At 39.4% G+C, this 16034-nt stretch overlaps 1 protein-coding gene across 4 annotated transcripts in view; it reads left to right on the top strand.

The window, feature by feature from the left end:
- prkn (parkin RBR E3 ubiquitin protein ligase) overlaps positions 1-16034 on the top strand; it is a 990653-nt gene that overhangs the window by 895301 nt on the left and 79318 nt on the right. The window contains exon 10 of one of the 4 annotated variants that reach the window (XM_062968968.1): positions 6064-6556. The exons of the other annotated variants lie outside the window; for them this stretch is intronic. Coding sequence (XP_062825038.1) covers positions 6064-6180 — 117 coding nt within the window. The 3' untranslated portion in view covers positions 6181-6556. Of the gene's footprint in view, positions 1-6063; positions 6557-16034 lie in introns of those variants that run through there. 4 annotated transcript variants of the gene reach the window in all.

Below are 16034 nucleotides of genomic sequence, written 5' to 3' on the forward strand. Positions count from 1 at the left end.
CAAAATCTTGGAATGGTGAAAAAAAACCTACCGTATCTAAAAAGGATTAGAGATAAAAGTTATAGCTTTTCCATTTGAATGTAGTCTAATATTTAATGATATTCGGGGAGGAAATAATGAAGAGTTTCCCAAAAATGGTGTTTGAATATCTGGAAAGAAAGACAAATGTAGATTTTAAAGTAACCACAAGGGGAGTCTACTAAAATAGTAGGTTTTATTAGATATAAGATTCACAGTGAGTAGTGAAGGAAGTCATAGGTAGTAGGTTCACGGGTGAAAGGAAGGAGGGAAAGGATTTGATAGGATGTTGTAATGTATATGATTTGCTAGTTATTGTAAATTTTTGTTTTTCTTGTCACTTGTATACAATAAAATTAAAATTTTGAAGAGCAAGAATATTGGACCTGTACCAACAACAACAACAACAACAACAACAACAACAACAACAGATAAGGTGTCTTTCCAGTGGCTTTTTTGTTTAAGCACAGAGACCAAATGGAAATTTAGAAATGTTCTGAATGAAGGCACAAAATAATATTAATAAATGTACATCTCATCCATTTAGTTGATGGAATAGAAGGCCTGGCTGACAAACCAGGGCTTTAAAACCTTACAGAACTTCTAAGGTTCAGCCCTGTTTCCAGACAGGTTAGTTGCACCAATATCCCTTTATAAATATCATAAAATGTTAGACATGTTACATTGCCCCCAAAATGTCCTCAAGAATCCAGAACAATCACTGACTTCAGGCCCATGTAAACAGTTGTGGCAGTTCCAAGATGGAACTGGCTGTAACTGTTTACATGGTCATCCCTGGAGGACAGTAAGTGCCAAAAAGATAGCACTTACCAATCCCCTCCTGTTCTTGTTGTAGCAGTGACCATTGGCTGCAAAATAGCTGGTGGCTGTTGCTCATCGCCTAGAGTGATATCGGCGAGGACACCAGGATGACCATAGTGTGAAAGTGGAAAGAAAGAGGTGAGTCCTCCTTTACCCCCTCCCTTCTCCCACCTTCCTCTGGCATCCTGGCTGATGTCACTCCAGGCAACAAGTGCCAGCCATCAGCCATTTTGCACCTATTGGTCTCTGCTATGACAAGAAGAGGAGGGGGAAAGTACGGGTAGCTGTTTAGTGGTGCTGAATTGGATTTGTTTCTCCTGGGTAGTCAAAACTGCTTCCTACCTCTACAATGACTTGGGAGCTAGTGGTAAAACCATTCTAGGATTGATCAGGAGTTCAACATGATATTGTATGTGTAGAATGGCACCCAAACAGATAGTACAGAATATTCTATCTTTCTCTCTCAACCCTGTCTTGCTCTCTGCTGGAATCTTTCACCTTTCTTCAAAAAATGTATCAGGAGAATGTATTAAAGGACTAGGAAAAACTGTGGTTCACAGTATCTTGGATTCTCAGCTTCCTTGCCACTTCAGGCCGGCCCCTCTTATCTGCTTCTCTAGGTGAAAAGGTGGCATTTCATGTCATATGCTCTGGCTTGAAAATTGTGTGTGGATGAGTTTTACCTCATTTGTTGTCTTGTTTTTTTAAATGGGAATGGCATACTTTGTACAATTGCTGTTTAACGTATCATTCTTAATGGTACCACAAAAGGCTGCAATTTATATCACCCTTGTGAAGTTGCCTGGGTCTGAATTATGATGTGGTCATCCCTAGATCCCTAGATCTCCAGATTTATTCCCAAAATCTCAAGTACCAAGATTAGTTCATGTCCTGACAACTGTACTATCCTTAGATGCATTCTCCTTTATTTTCTTTTTTTTCTTATTATTACGTTTGTTTTCTACCTTTCTTCCAAAAAAAAAAAGAATCTTAGGTACACAAAATTGATGAAGTTCATTAAACCAAGAACAATAATTACTAGCACACAGTCTTTTTGCAGGGTTCATTACTGAGAAGACATCTGGATCTGGGTATTCTTTATTGACTGCCGTACCCCTGTTGAAATTCCTACTCCAAATAAGTTCTTCATCTCACAGAAAATTGTCTTTTGATTTAGGACAGAACATTTCTTTGGGTACACTCTGTGCTGGAGGCTGCCATCTGAGGAGAGCACAAGAATGGAAAAATTGGAACCTAAGTGAATTTTGCTTCTAGGAGTCTTGCTGGGTAGCAATTTATCCCAATCTGATGGGTTATCAGTTTGATGCCTTGTTTGTTCTGTATGGTTTTGTATTCTGCTTGTAGGTAGTGATAGTGGTGGCTAGAGCAGAACTAAAGCACAAGACTTATGGTTAAACAAAGGAAGAAATGTTTTAGTGTTTGGATCTTTTGAAGATTTTTTGAAAATCTTTATTTGCCTAAGAAAATATAAGGCTAAACATGTCTCTTGATATTTGTATAGCTATAAAATTCTGCTATAGGTCCTGCTAAATGATGCTGCCTATCAGGATTGTGTTCTACCCTTTTCTAGTGATTTCTCCTAACTTTCTTCATTCTTCAACATTGAATGCAGAAATATTTTTTCTGACTGTGATCCATGGAGACTGTGAATGAAAGGCTTCCAAGATCTGCAACTGTTCTGTTCAGATCTTGCAGACTCAAAGCCATTCGCCTGTTATGTGTTCTTGCTCTTTTCTTGCTGACATCCATTTTAATAAGCATTATTGTCTCCTGATTTTAGTGAATTTGATCATTAGAATTCATTATGACAGGCACCTCTCTTTTTGTCATGTTTAAGAAAACAGAAAGGCCTCCTCTCCAGTAAAAAAAAAATAGTATATGGAATGGAAGAAATGTATTGCATTCCCTATTGTTAGGCTAAAACAAAGAACTCTCTGGAGCTAAAATTAGAGTTTCAGAAGAAGCAAGAAGCAAGAATGCTAAAGATGAATTTGATATTTTTAATGTGCATATTTATCAAAAAGAACAACAATAAAAAAATCTACACATAACCAAATGCAATATTAAGACCAGGCCTCTACAGTTTTGTATATTATTTGTAATATACAATCTTGCATGACATTATTTAGGGTGATCTGGAATCCTCATAATCGTACTTTGCTCACTCAGTCCTATCCACTTGGATAATGAAGTGATCTTTGCAGACTACACTTCTTAATTGGGTGCGAGGAGGGGGAAAGGCTAAAGTGATTGACTTGTTCAGGAAAATATTGTATGTACTGTATGATCTGAGGCTCTCAAAACGTTTCTGATTAAAGTTCTCAATCCTGGATGCAATCATTGATCCTTGCAGCTAGATTGCTGCCTTCTATCTAAAAGTAGCAAGTCCCTATATTAATATTTATTGATATTTAACAAGGCATTTGAAAAGTGAGTAAAGTATATATATTAGTGGGCTGGTAAGAAAAGAGGTGCAGATGACTGAGAAACTTTTTCTCAACCTTATGGTTATAAGATGTATTGAATTGCTATCCCCTGCCAACAGTCCTATGATGGGCTTTGTAGTCCCTCTTGGAAAAAACATACAGGTTGATGGGAAGTACCTTTAAAGGGAAGAAGAAGAACATTTTGAAGGTGTCTATAATAAACGGCCAGTAAGGTCAATCGTCCAATCCATTTTCCTGCCATTTTCTGAAAACTCCATGGTAGGCCCAACCAAGCTTCTTAATCAAGAAGTTAACTGACAGTAACTCAACTAATTTAATGATTTCAATTATTAGGGTTGATGATAATGAAGTAATTTTCTAATTTCTAACATTCAACATTATCAAATCAATTTTTAGCCTAATGTCCCAAGCTCTGTGTCATATTTAATAACTCTTAATACTTAGTGACTCATAAGCTGACTTTATGAGAATCCAGGCTTATACGTTTTCACTAAGAAGAAAGATAGCATTCTTCCCCAGAATTTCTTTTAACAATGTCAGTGTGTTTCTTCCAGACAGTTCAGTACATATATAAAGCCAACTGTCCCAGGCCACATTACCCTCATTTTCAATGTAATATCTTTATTGAAGAAAAAAGCATAAATAGCCAGTTGTTTTTAACATAAAATAAATGCAGTCATTTAGCTAACGTTTATGATGATCCTAAGGAATAGTTCATGAAAGCAACTGCCTTGTGCTAAGGTGGAATGCATAATATAAAGAATTCTCATTCATTGGTTCCCCATCTGCTTTAGACTTCAGATCCCAGAAAGAAGAGTAAACACTGTTCATGGTGAAGAATTCTATGAGTTGAAGTACAAAATACCCATAGAACCAAAGATTAGTATAATACAAATCTGTCTTAAATAAATAAATAAATAACTTTAATGATAGCCCGCCCTATCTCCCCGAGGGGACTCAAGTCGGCTTAGTCATTGTTGGTGCAAAGACAAGAAGCGTCTTTCTCAGGAAAAGAAGTTCTGTTGGGGACTCAGTAGCTCTTAGGGAGAAAGATTCTGACTATTCAGTAGCCTATGACAGAAGTGGGTACACATGGCCCCAAACCTCTTTTTTGGGTTAAAGACTTGTGACTTGAAGGTTGGGTTGCTGACCTGAAGGCTGCCAGGTTCGAATCCCACCCGGGGAGGGCACGGATGAGCTCCCTCTATCAGCTCCAGCTCCATGCAGGGACATGAGAGAAGTCTCCCACAAGGATGGTAAAAACATCAAAACATCCGGGCGTCCCCTGGGCAACATCCTTGCAGACGGCCAATTCTCTCACACCAGAAGCGACTCAGGTTGCTCCTGACACGAAAAAAAACCCCTTGTGTCTTCAATTCCAACAGCTGATCTAGTTGAGCTCTACCAGCAGGTTGTTTCACAGCTGTGGGGCAGCCAATGAAAAAGTCCTCTGGGTGATGGTTGCCAGTTGGGTTCTGGCAGGCTGGAGCAGATACCCCCCAAAGGACCTCAGAGTTCAGGGTGGATTATACGGGATAAGGCAATTGTGTAGGTAACCTTGACCCAAACCATGTAGAAATTTAAAGGTCAATATCAATACCTTATACTTTAGCTGGAAACTATTTGGCAGCCAGTGGAGTGACTTTAGGATCGGTGTAATATGCTCACTCCTAGATGTTCCTCTAACCAATCTGGCTGCCATATTTTGAACCAACTTGAGTTTCCGAACTTGGTACAAAGGTAGCCCAATGTAAAGAGCATTGCAGAAGTCCAACATTGAACTTACCTATACATGCACTACCATCTTTAGGTCCTCCAAATCTAGGAAGGGGTGCAGCCGGCGTATCAGCCAAAGTTAATAGTAAGCACTCCTGACCGTCGCATTTACCTGGACTGATATTTGGAGAGAGGGATCCAGAGTACTCCCAAGCTGCAAACACAGTCTTTCAGGGGGAGTGTAGCCCCATCCAGAACTATTTGACACACCTCCATCACCAGATTAGGACCCTTGATGGCAAGCACCTCTGTTTAGTCTGGATTCAGCTTCAATCCAGCCCATTACCTCCTCCAGACATTCTTTTAGAGAAGACATGCTCTCCTTAGTTGAAGCTGTTTTTGAAGGCATGGAGAAATATATTTGGGTGTCATCAGCATACTGATAACACCCCGCCCCATGCCTATGGATGATCTCTCCCAGCAGCTTCATGTAAATATTAAAAAGCATTGGGGATAGAAGGACACCTTGTGGGATGCCACATAACAGCGTTTGTTTTGAGGAGCAGCTATCCCCAAGCACCACAATCTAGAACCTTCTTGAGAAGTATGACCGGAACTACTGCAGCACAGTGCCTCTGATTCTCAGCCCCTCCAGGTCTTCCAGAAGGATCACATGGTTGATGGTATCGAAGGTCACTGAGAGGTCTAAGACCACCAACAGGGACACATTCCCCCTGTTGATGTTGAGATGGAGATCATCTACTAAGGTGACCATACCAATCTCAACTCTGTATCCTGTTCAAGTTGGTTTGAAATGGATCAAGGAAGTGTGTGTCATCTTAGACTGCCTGGAGTTGGAGGGCAACTGCCTTCTCAATCACCTTGCCCAAAAAAGGGAGATTAAACACTGTTTTGCAATTAATAAGGTCCAGGGGATCCAGAGAGGGCTTCTTCGGCAATGGTCTAACTACTGCTTCTTTTAAACAAGATGGAAATTTCCCTTCTCTGAAGGATGCATTAATAATTTATTGTATTTGAGATGAATTGCATCTCCTCCCTGAACGACCAGCCAAGAGGGACAGGGATCAAGAAAGCAGTCTTCCTTACTTGCCCCAGCAGCTTGTCTATATCAACTCACCAATTAAAACTGATCTAGTGTAATCTTGTCGCATAAAAGTTGGGTTTTCCACTATCTGCGCTCTAGTCATCATCCTTCCCGTTTCATTCCTGAGGGTCTCTGTATACCAAGCAGCCTGTTTTGTCATGGGTCGGAGAGGACATGTCAATAGTCCTAATTAGATTTTGATTCCACTTATTTACAAGGGATTCAACAGAATTGTCGGTGATGCCAGCCATAGAAGCCGCCCAGACCTTATGGACTCTCAAAGAATCCATTAGCCTTTGAGGGTAGACCATTTTAATTGGTCCTCCACCCCTGCAGGTGTAGGTTGTAGCTGTGATACCAGCCCTGACCAGAAAGTGATCTGTCCATGAGAATTTGGAGGTTTTTATCACCTCCGCCCACAGGCCCTGGGTTCTGAGCTGAAAATCTCATCGCATCAACTGCCATATGCATGGGTACTGAAACCAATTGGGACAGGCCCATGTTTGTCATGAATACTATGAACTTCCAAGCTGTACCTGACAAACTAGCCCCAAGTGGTATGTTGAAGTCACCCAAATCAAAAGTCTGGGTGACTCCAACAACACCTCTGTGACCAGTTCTGCAATCTCAGCCAGGTAGTCTGTTAGGCAGCAGGGTGGACAGTGCACTAACAGAATCCCTAGTCTATCTCTTGTTTTCAGACTCAGGTACACACACTCCATGTAATTCAGCTCCCTAGTAGGTAATCTGGTCAAGTTAAGGTGTTATTTATAGACCACAACTACCCCACCCACTTTCCTCACCTGCTCACTGATGCAGTACCCATCTGAGAGGGCTTGGGCCCAGATTGGGGCACTATCAACTCCCAGCCAAGTTTCAGTGAAGCATGCCAAGTCAGCTCCTTCATCTTTGATAATTTGTGGGTTGTCTGGCTCACTCTCCAAATTCCCTAGGCTGACAGGCTGACAGAGTCACTGAAAGGTGAGAAAAGTATTGAACTCCTTGTCAGAGTATTAGCAGCACAGCAGTAGTTGGATGGAATCAGTGGAACGCAGAACGAAGAGACACCCAGAGACTTTGGTAAAACTATATACAAGTTTTACTGAAAGCAGTAATAAAAACAAACAGGCTTGCAGACAATGGACACAGGACTTAACACCTAGACAGACAGCACTCAACACAGAACTGAACTGATGCAATCAGCAATGCACACACACTTGTGTCTGGACACTCCCCAGTTCCAGCCACACATCAAGGACATCACAGCCTCTTAGCAATTAACTCTTTCCAGGCTATAGTACACCCTGGATGATGCAATCAGTATGCAATACAGGCAAGACACAAATTTCATTTAAATACTACCAATACACAAATCCCACATTAACACACCTTTCTCTCCTTCCTCTTTAAGGACATGTGACCCTGCCATCGCCATACCTCCCTCTGTCCTGTATGCCTGTATGACTTGTATTGCTGCCCCAGATTCTATATACATTGAATCTAGCCACACACACACTCCCCCCCCCCCAATTTAAACAGCTCCATTGGCTGCCGATAAGTTTCCGGTCCCAATTCAAGGTGCAGGTTATCGCCCATAAAGCCCGAAACAGTTCAGGACCTGCCTATCCTTGTGACTGCATCTTCCCCTATGAACCTGCATGATTCTTCAGATCGGCTGGGGAGGCCCTCCTCTCACTCCCACCTCTGTCACAAGCGCTGCTGGTGGGGACGAGAGGGGGGGCCTTCTCGGATCTCTCTCCCCAGGGAGATTAGACTAGCATCCACCCTGTCCACCTTTTGAAAAGATCTAAAAACCTGGATGTTCCACTGTACTTTTGATTAGGCAGTCCCCCAGATAAGTTTGGGCTGGTCATGACCTTAGTCTAGCCCTTGCACTTTAATAGAGATATAGGGCTCCATCTCACATTGCCCTCCACCCCAAATTTCTTTATATGGCTCTTGCACCTGATTTATTAGCACCATCCTCACAATTAAATTCCACTAGTCCTGCTATGCCCCTCAGAATTGTTTACTCAGGCCAGTGTTTGGCTCAATTGTGGGTTTTTTTACTGTGTTATGTTGTGTGTTGTCTATTTTGATGCTTTTTTATGAATTTTATGTTATATTTTAACTGTGTTGGTCGGGCTTGCCCCCGTGAGCCACCCTGAGTCCCTCCGGGGAGATGTAGGCAGGATACAAAAATAAAGTTGTTGTTGTTGTTGTTGTTGTTGTTACTACTACTACATTGGATTAAAAACAAAAATAAAGGGCAAAAGAGACAAGTTACTTTTCCTTTGGGTAACACTATAAAAGATGGCACAGTGTACAACTCCACATAGACCAACATGTTCTTTACCATGCTGCACTTGCCTTGGGATCTGTCTCCATTACAGGTGCTCTTGCATCCAAGCTATTTGCTGCAGTCATTTATCAGTCTGGGTCAGAGGTATGGGACGGCTGACATACTGATGCTTTAAAAACCAGTCCTGAGTTGATGGATATTGTTGAACTCTAGTAGTAATAGCAGCAGCAGCAGCAGCAGAATGCTAATAGGGATGTAAAACGCGACAAAAAAAGTACTTATCATCCCACCCAGCCCCTGTAGCACTTGATGTTCTGTCTGAAGAACGTTTCACTTTGCAGTTCAATCAATCAGATTTTGCAAATTTGGATATTGTTTTTCCACTTCCTCCCAATACTGAAAGCAAAAGCAGGTCACAGTAGGATTTCTTAAAATAATAAAAAATGGAATGAGGTATAATATTAAAACAGTATTAAATAGATTCAATAGATATTAAGTAATTACTATGTTAAAATGATTGTTGAAAAATTTAAAAAAAGAAGAAGAGTGAACAGAACATTAGAGTCCCGTTTGGGAGAAAAGTCAGATATCAATCAATCAATCCATCAAATCATCAAATCGAATCAAATAACCCCCATTAATTTACAAAAAAAATATAAAATGAACTTTGCCTGCCATCAAAGATGGTAGAGAGGGCCTAATTCTAGCAGCTATAGGAAGTCTCACCATTTCAGTTCTACAACTGCCTGCTTTTGAGACTGGAATCGGACACAGATGAATTTTGTCTACATTAGTCATATCCAGCACCCAAATATACTGGAATTATACTGATGACAGATTGGATGCGTGTCCAGTAACACACTATGGTTGATTTAAGCCCCAGTTGTCTCCCTGATCTCTAAGCTTTGTCTGTGATGTTATTTGAATAATTTCTGAGGTTTGGCACATTCATTCACTTGAAACATCTACCAATAGCCATGTGATTGTAGCAATTGAGGTTACTGCTTGTTGCTGCCATTGCTGTGAGATTCGTCTACTAACCCATTTAATATCTCTCTTTATATAAAGCAAGCATGGGCAAACTTCAGCCCCCTCCAGGTTTTTTTCGACTTCAACGCCCAAAAATCTCAGCCAGTTTACTGGCTGTTAGGAATTGTGGAAGTTGAAGTCCAAAACACCTGCCCATGCCTGATTCATAGGCTTTGAGGTAGACATCTTGTCCATCTCAGAAAGCAACATATTTTCAGCTGACTCTGTACAGCATGTTCTGTGAGCACAAAAAAACTAGTAGTTCCCAGTTTCTGGTAAAAGTAACTTGCTTGGGGAAGGGAACAAATTTGTAAAGACATTCTATTCCTGTCTGTCATGTGCAAAATGAGTTCCCTTCAGCATAAAGATTCTCAGCACGTTCTGCAGTTTCCGCTAAGTGCTGTTCTTAGGACCAGCATGTGCCAAAGCAGGTATGCCGTGATGATCATGATGTGGCACCAACATGAGAGATTGGAGAATAAACTGTGTGCTCTGTTTTATGAGGAAGAAATGAAAAGCTGAACCAAAGGGGCCCAATTGGGTTCAGTTTTTATATGTTTCTAAATAACGGCAAAGACAGATTAACTGCGAGTTCCATTTAGGATGGCAATTGGTAGCAGTATTGGCACAAACTCAATATGTACACTACACAATTATAACAGTTTGGTTCCACTTTAACTGTCACAGCTCCATCCTACAGAATTCTGGGATGTTTAGTCTGCTGAGATACTTAGAATTCCCTCCTAGAAGGAGTTCTCATGCAGCGTTTTGAACTATAGAAGAGAATATTACAGTAAATCTCCATAGGATAGAGCCTTATCAGAGAAAGCGTTATCAAACTGATGTAATTATTTTGTGATGATGCAATCTTGTTTTGATGGTTTGCCCCTAAGAATAGCAATTCTTTTCAGTATTTCAGATGACAGCTAGTGCCAGGGAGACATTTTGTGCACAGGTTGACACGTGCCAAAACAAGTCGCCTCCCACCTAAAAAGGAAGGTGTAAAAGAATAAAAAAAAAACACAATGTAGAGAACAACAATGCCAAATGTCAGCTACAAAAATCTGGTAATTTGTAAGGTTGCTGAAATGAATTAAATTTGAACAAATGTGTTCTAAAACTGATGATTTTTTAAAGTAACAAAACAATACACTAACAAATGAAAATCTTGCACACCCCGAGTTTGAACTAAGCCACACAAAATGAAGTAAGATTGAGGCGACAAGCAACCAGAACTGAAGATGAATACAGTCCAGAGGTCTAGACATTAATCAGATCTTTGTCAGCTGGAACTATTGTGCATTCAAATTCATCCCAAAGCTATCAGGTCAGATTGCCACATCCCTGTGTGTATTCGGAATTGAACAATGTAGAGGTGACAGGCACCATGGGCCTGTCCTATTTATCAAAGCCCAAGATATCCCTACTGCTATTCTGGTATATGCCTGTCTTGAGCTCTGTCAAAGCTATATGCCTGCCCAGGACTGGCATGATTAAAAATTGGCATATTTCCACAGTATAAATCATTTGTCAAATACTTCAAACAACCACAAATGCTCTGCCACATTACTTCACATCAGGGACACAGGTGCTCACACCTGTCTTTCCAGACATCTTATGGCTCAGGTCTAATTTCATGCAGCAATTGAATTCCTAGTTATTCCTAGTTATCATGAAAATAGGTCCAATGTATTCATTTATTTTTCAAACAATGAAATGGTCGCAATTCATTTGCATTGTAAAGAGTTGCCTTTTAATTAAACAGCAATGAGTTGAAAACTGGAAATATTAAGACAAGCTTCAGGTATCTAAAGAAACATGAAGTGTGGATTCCTTTTTTAATAAAGATACCTCAATTATTTCATATGCTTTAATGCATCGCCAAAGGTAAAGTAGTGCCATTGAAAATGTATTCAACCCACCCTTGTCAGGTCATCCTCACATGCTATACTTAATTCATTTGGTGTATTCTTTTTTGTGCATATATATAAAATGTATCCAACATGATTTGAAACTGTGTCCCATTACACTAAAGCTCTCTAATATGTTAACTGCATTGGTTTATTGAGTGCTTCTGAATTTTCTCCAAGTTAGTTTGCTCCCTGGCATCATCCAAGTTAATTAACAAACTGACCTGATTTTCTTTTTCTCTTTTTGTGCTTTGTTGCTTAATTAAGAGTTAAATGTCCTAATTGTATTAGCCAGTTCACCACAGCTCACCTAATAGTTTTTCTTATAACTTTTAAGAACACTTCAGGCATCACTTTTGTATTTAGTTGAGAGGTTCCAGCTTTCAACAACAGCACAACAGCAATAATATTCTTCAACACAGCAACCACAGCTAGGTAACGCCTTCTCGGCTGATGCGAAACTGTGAAGTATGATTTTGTTTCATTGTAATTATAGATTGCTCCAGTTAGAACACGAGGAAGGGGGAACGGGAAGGAATTGCCCACACAAATACTACTGAATTTCTGGCTCTCTCAGAATTGATTGCTGGGTGACTAATAAGCAACTGGCAGCGATACAGTTCAGCAGGTCTTCAGCTGTCGGGCTCTAACAGCTTTTATACACAGTATCAGAACCATTACTTCTTGTAGCTGTTCTTAATCACTTCCTCAACAGTGGAGAAAACGGTGGGAGATTTTCTCGGGCTCAGATTTGTTTATCCTTTCTTCAAGCTAGAGAAGATTTAAAGACATATAGCTGTTGTTTTCCTCTACATTACCAGGTTTCCTAGGAAAAAGAGTCTGCTCCAGAAAACTGATGGTGACATGTAAGGTGTTATTGGGGAAAAAAGCGTTGGAAATTCAGGATATAGATAGCCTATTGGGTTTAGATATGACCTCTGCTCTCTAGTTTCCTTGCAATGTTTCCAGATATGTTTGGGCTCTAGTTGGGGGAAAATGTTGTTTTTTAAATATACCCCCCCCCCCCCCGAGTTCACCATAAACTGAAATTTCCATTGTGATTTGCTTGTTAGTACAATAAGCACACGCAAACCTAATAACTCAGACTTTTGTCAGTATAATGAAACCAAATTATTTTTTCTCCTATACTGGCAGCATTGGAATGAGCATTCAAATGTATTCTTAAAGGTTTGGACATTTAACCCCTGCGTGATTTTATAGTCTATGAACAAAATGATGACCATAATTAGGTAGTTTATTATAGCTTTCTGGGGACTGAGCAATGCTAAAGATCCCTGAGATAATTAATACATTTTTCTGCAAAATAGTTCTGGGAATGAAGACAGCTTTTATTTGGTTTTCAAAGTTGAAAATAATGCCATCATTCCTAATTAGTTCTACCTACTTTGTTTGTCAAAGTAAGGCAGCCAGAAATTATTTATTTATTCATTTATTCCCCTCCTCCCCTTATGGCTTGAGGTGGGGTACATGGTTAAAACAGCAAGATAAAACACTATTAAAATACATATAATATGTTATGAACTCAGAAGGCTCCACCGTCAGCACAGAAAATCACTTTTGCCTTTTGTGGCCTCTGACAAAAATATTTGTCTACAGATTTTCTCATTTGGAGGACACAGGCTGTTGTGAGAATTTTTTCTCCCTGCTGTAGAACCCACATACCGGTAGTTTTTTTTTAAAATACTATTTTATTGAGGAGTGGGGGGAAAGAGCAAAGACAGTATAGAGAAAGCACAGTTTTGTGATATATAACACTAAAACTATGACATCTCAGAATAAAATAAATCTAAGACAAAAACACCAAGTTGGCACTTACCTATTTTAATACACATTTACTAAGCAAACAACTACTGAAACTAATCTACAAGCATCATATTTATTGTCTGTTGGTTTTTACCCCTTATTATCCTACTCCCTTTAGATGATACTATATAACCATACAGTAGAGTCTCACTTATCCAACGTAAACGGGCCGGCAGAACGTTGGATAAGCGAATATGTTGGATAATAAGGAGAGAGTAAGGAAAAGACTATTAAACATTAAATTAGGTTATGATTTTACAAATTAAGCACCAAAGCATCATGTTATACAACAAATTTGACAGAAAAAGTCGTTCAATACACAGTAAAGCTATGTAGTAATTACTGTATTTACGAATTTAGCACCAAAATATCATGATGTATTGAAAACATTGACTACAAAAATGCGTTGGATAATCCAGAACATTGGATAAGCAACAGTTTATAATTTATCAGATGATCAGCCCCTGAATACAATAGATTTTCAAACTCTGGTTTCACTGTTACAAATCAAAATAACTTTTTATCTATCTTAAACCACTCAGTGATTTGTCTATGGGAAATCTTCCATTATTAACTCTTCTCCCGTCTTTAACCTGTATTGATCATTATCAAGTATTAACAAGTCTTTATAAGTCAATCATTTTTCTCCCCCACAACCCCCAAAATTATCTTCTATATAAAGCTTCATGCGGAGAACACCAGTAGTGACATCTTTGGGGATCCGTGTAATTTTCCTATGATGGCAGGAGACATTTTTAGCTTATGGCTTGCTGCTTGAACAGGGAAAATTGCAAGACTTCTAAGGAAAAATATAAGTGTCCTGTTTGCTGGACATTTGACAGGGCTCCTTGAATGAGCAGACAAGAAACCTAGGAGCTAGAGCACATAATGAGTGTACGCAATCAGCAAGCTTCCTTGAATGCAGGAACATTCCATGTATGGATACATATGGAAAACTTCTTACTAAGTTCTGTGGCATATTTCTCAGGAAAGGCACCACATAATGCAGACAGTGAGTAAGGCTATGATTTGCTCTCCCTTGAGCATTTATATGAGTCCCCACATGATGGTATTTAAGGAGTCATTGGGTATCAAGCTCCTTTTTGCTGTTCTGTTAGGTGCATACAACTTTGTATGTATGAAAATACCTCGACTCAATCTTTGACCAAAATTAAGACTTGGATCAAGGAATCAAAAGTTCAAGATTTGAAAGGGAAGCAATAAATGAACTAGGTTATACAACTTGTTAAGATTTTTAAGTGAATGCCAAAATTAGAATCATCCATACTATAGATTTTCCAGTTTCTGCATACAGTAGTGGAAACTGGGCAATGAAGATGACATTCATCTTGACATGTTTAGCATCAGCAGTGAAGCAACATACCCAGGCATGTGTTTCTTTGCTGCCTGAATGCCAAATGATGCAAACACATTCAGGAGCACCCCATTCGCAAACACAATTTTTATTCTTGCTACAAAGTACCACATTTTCTTCTAAGAAGCCTACATTTCTACTTTTATAAATCTGTCTGTCTAAATCTATGGTCACTTGAGTAGTTTTGCTAGGAAAAAGGTGCCAAGTAATTTAGACAGCACATGTGCTTGCATGGCAATCTTCCATTCCAGCTCAATAGCGACAGCCAAGAGATCATCTGTGGGCATGAAGCGTGGCCACAGAACGTGGGGTTTCCAGCCAAGGAAGTTATCTAAGCAGCTGTTTGATCCTATGTTTTGTAGCTTTGGTTAAGATGCTATATGATCAGGAATCTGTCCTTTTCAATACGTTGAATGTCAAAATAAGGCATGAGGTTATAGTACTTTCAGGAAATGTTTTTTAACCCTATTATAGACGGCTCATGACTTACTTAACTAAGGAGTAAGAAAGTATGTTCTCCATTGCCTTCAAGCTTCAAAGAGATGGAGAGACAGAAGGAAGCTACATTGTCTAGCATCAGCAACATTTTGGCTCAAAGATCCCTGCTGTTGTTTTCTATCAAAAACAATTAGTAAGGGAAATGAATGTGGAAACTAGGCATTTGGCACCTGGTAGCAAAGCTTCTTACAGCTCATGCATGTTTATGTGTTTTTAACCTTTTTGATATCTACAGGCACGGTTGTACTTAGTACTAGTACTAGTAGTTAGCCATGATAGGCTACTGTAATACTGAAGCAATCAGAATATGGACAGGGAAACATTTTAGAATATGGAAATGAAGAAATAAATTTCATTTAATGCAGCAAGAAAATGCATGGAAAATGCCTACAGTATGAAATCACACTGTGATGCCTCTGACAAATGGCATGTCTAGACTTCTAACACTTTTGTCTATATTCTTGAGGTAGTATTGCATAATAAATAATAACACTTAACCTCCACATATGTCAATATTCAGAGAAACATAAGGTCTTTTATCAAATCCCAAAGTTCCTAGTTGACCAAATCTTGGGAAGGTGAAAGGGAGAGTTAGGCATGCTAGAAATAAAAGTCGTCGTCGTCGTCGTCGTCGTCTTCTTCTTCTTCTTCTTCTTCTTCTTCTTCTTCTTCTTCTTCTTCTTCTTCTTCTTCTTTGCTCTTTCTTCCCCAAAGGGAACTAAAACCAGCTTAACATAAAAGCATTAGCATAACTATTTAAAATATACAAATATAAGAACATTAAAACTGGATTAAGTATAAACAGTTTTTAAAAGTATATACGTGTGTGTGTGTGTGTGTGTATCTGAATCTGAATCTAACTATTTGACCATATTCATGGTCATGATCTCTGTTCAAAGATGTGTCCAGAAAGGAGAAAGTGAAAGCTGAATTTGTTACAACAGATAAGAATGTGAGAGTTGCCCTT

Source organism: Anolis carolinensis, chromosome 1 (assembly GCF_035594765.1).
Source record: "Anolis carolinensis isolate JA03-04 chromosome 1, rAnoCar3.1.pri, whole genome shotgun sequence".
NCBI classification, from domain to species: domain Eukaryota; kingdom Metazoa; phylum Chordata; class Lepidosauria; order Squamata; family Dactyloidae; genus Anolis; species Anolis carolinensis.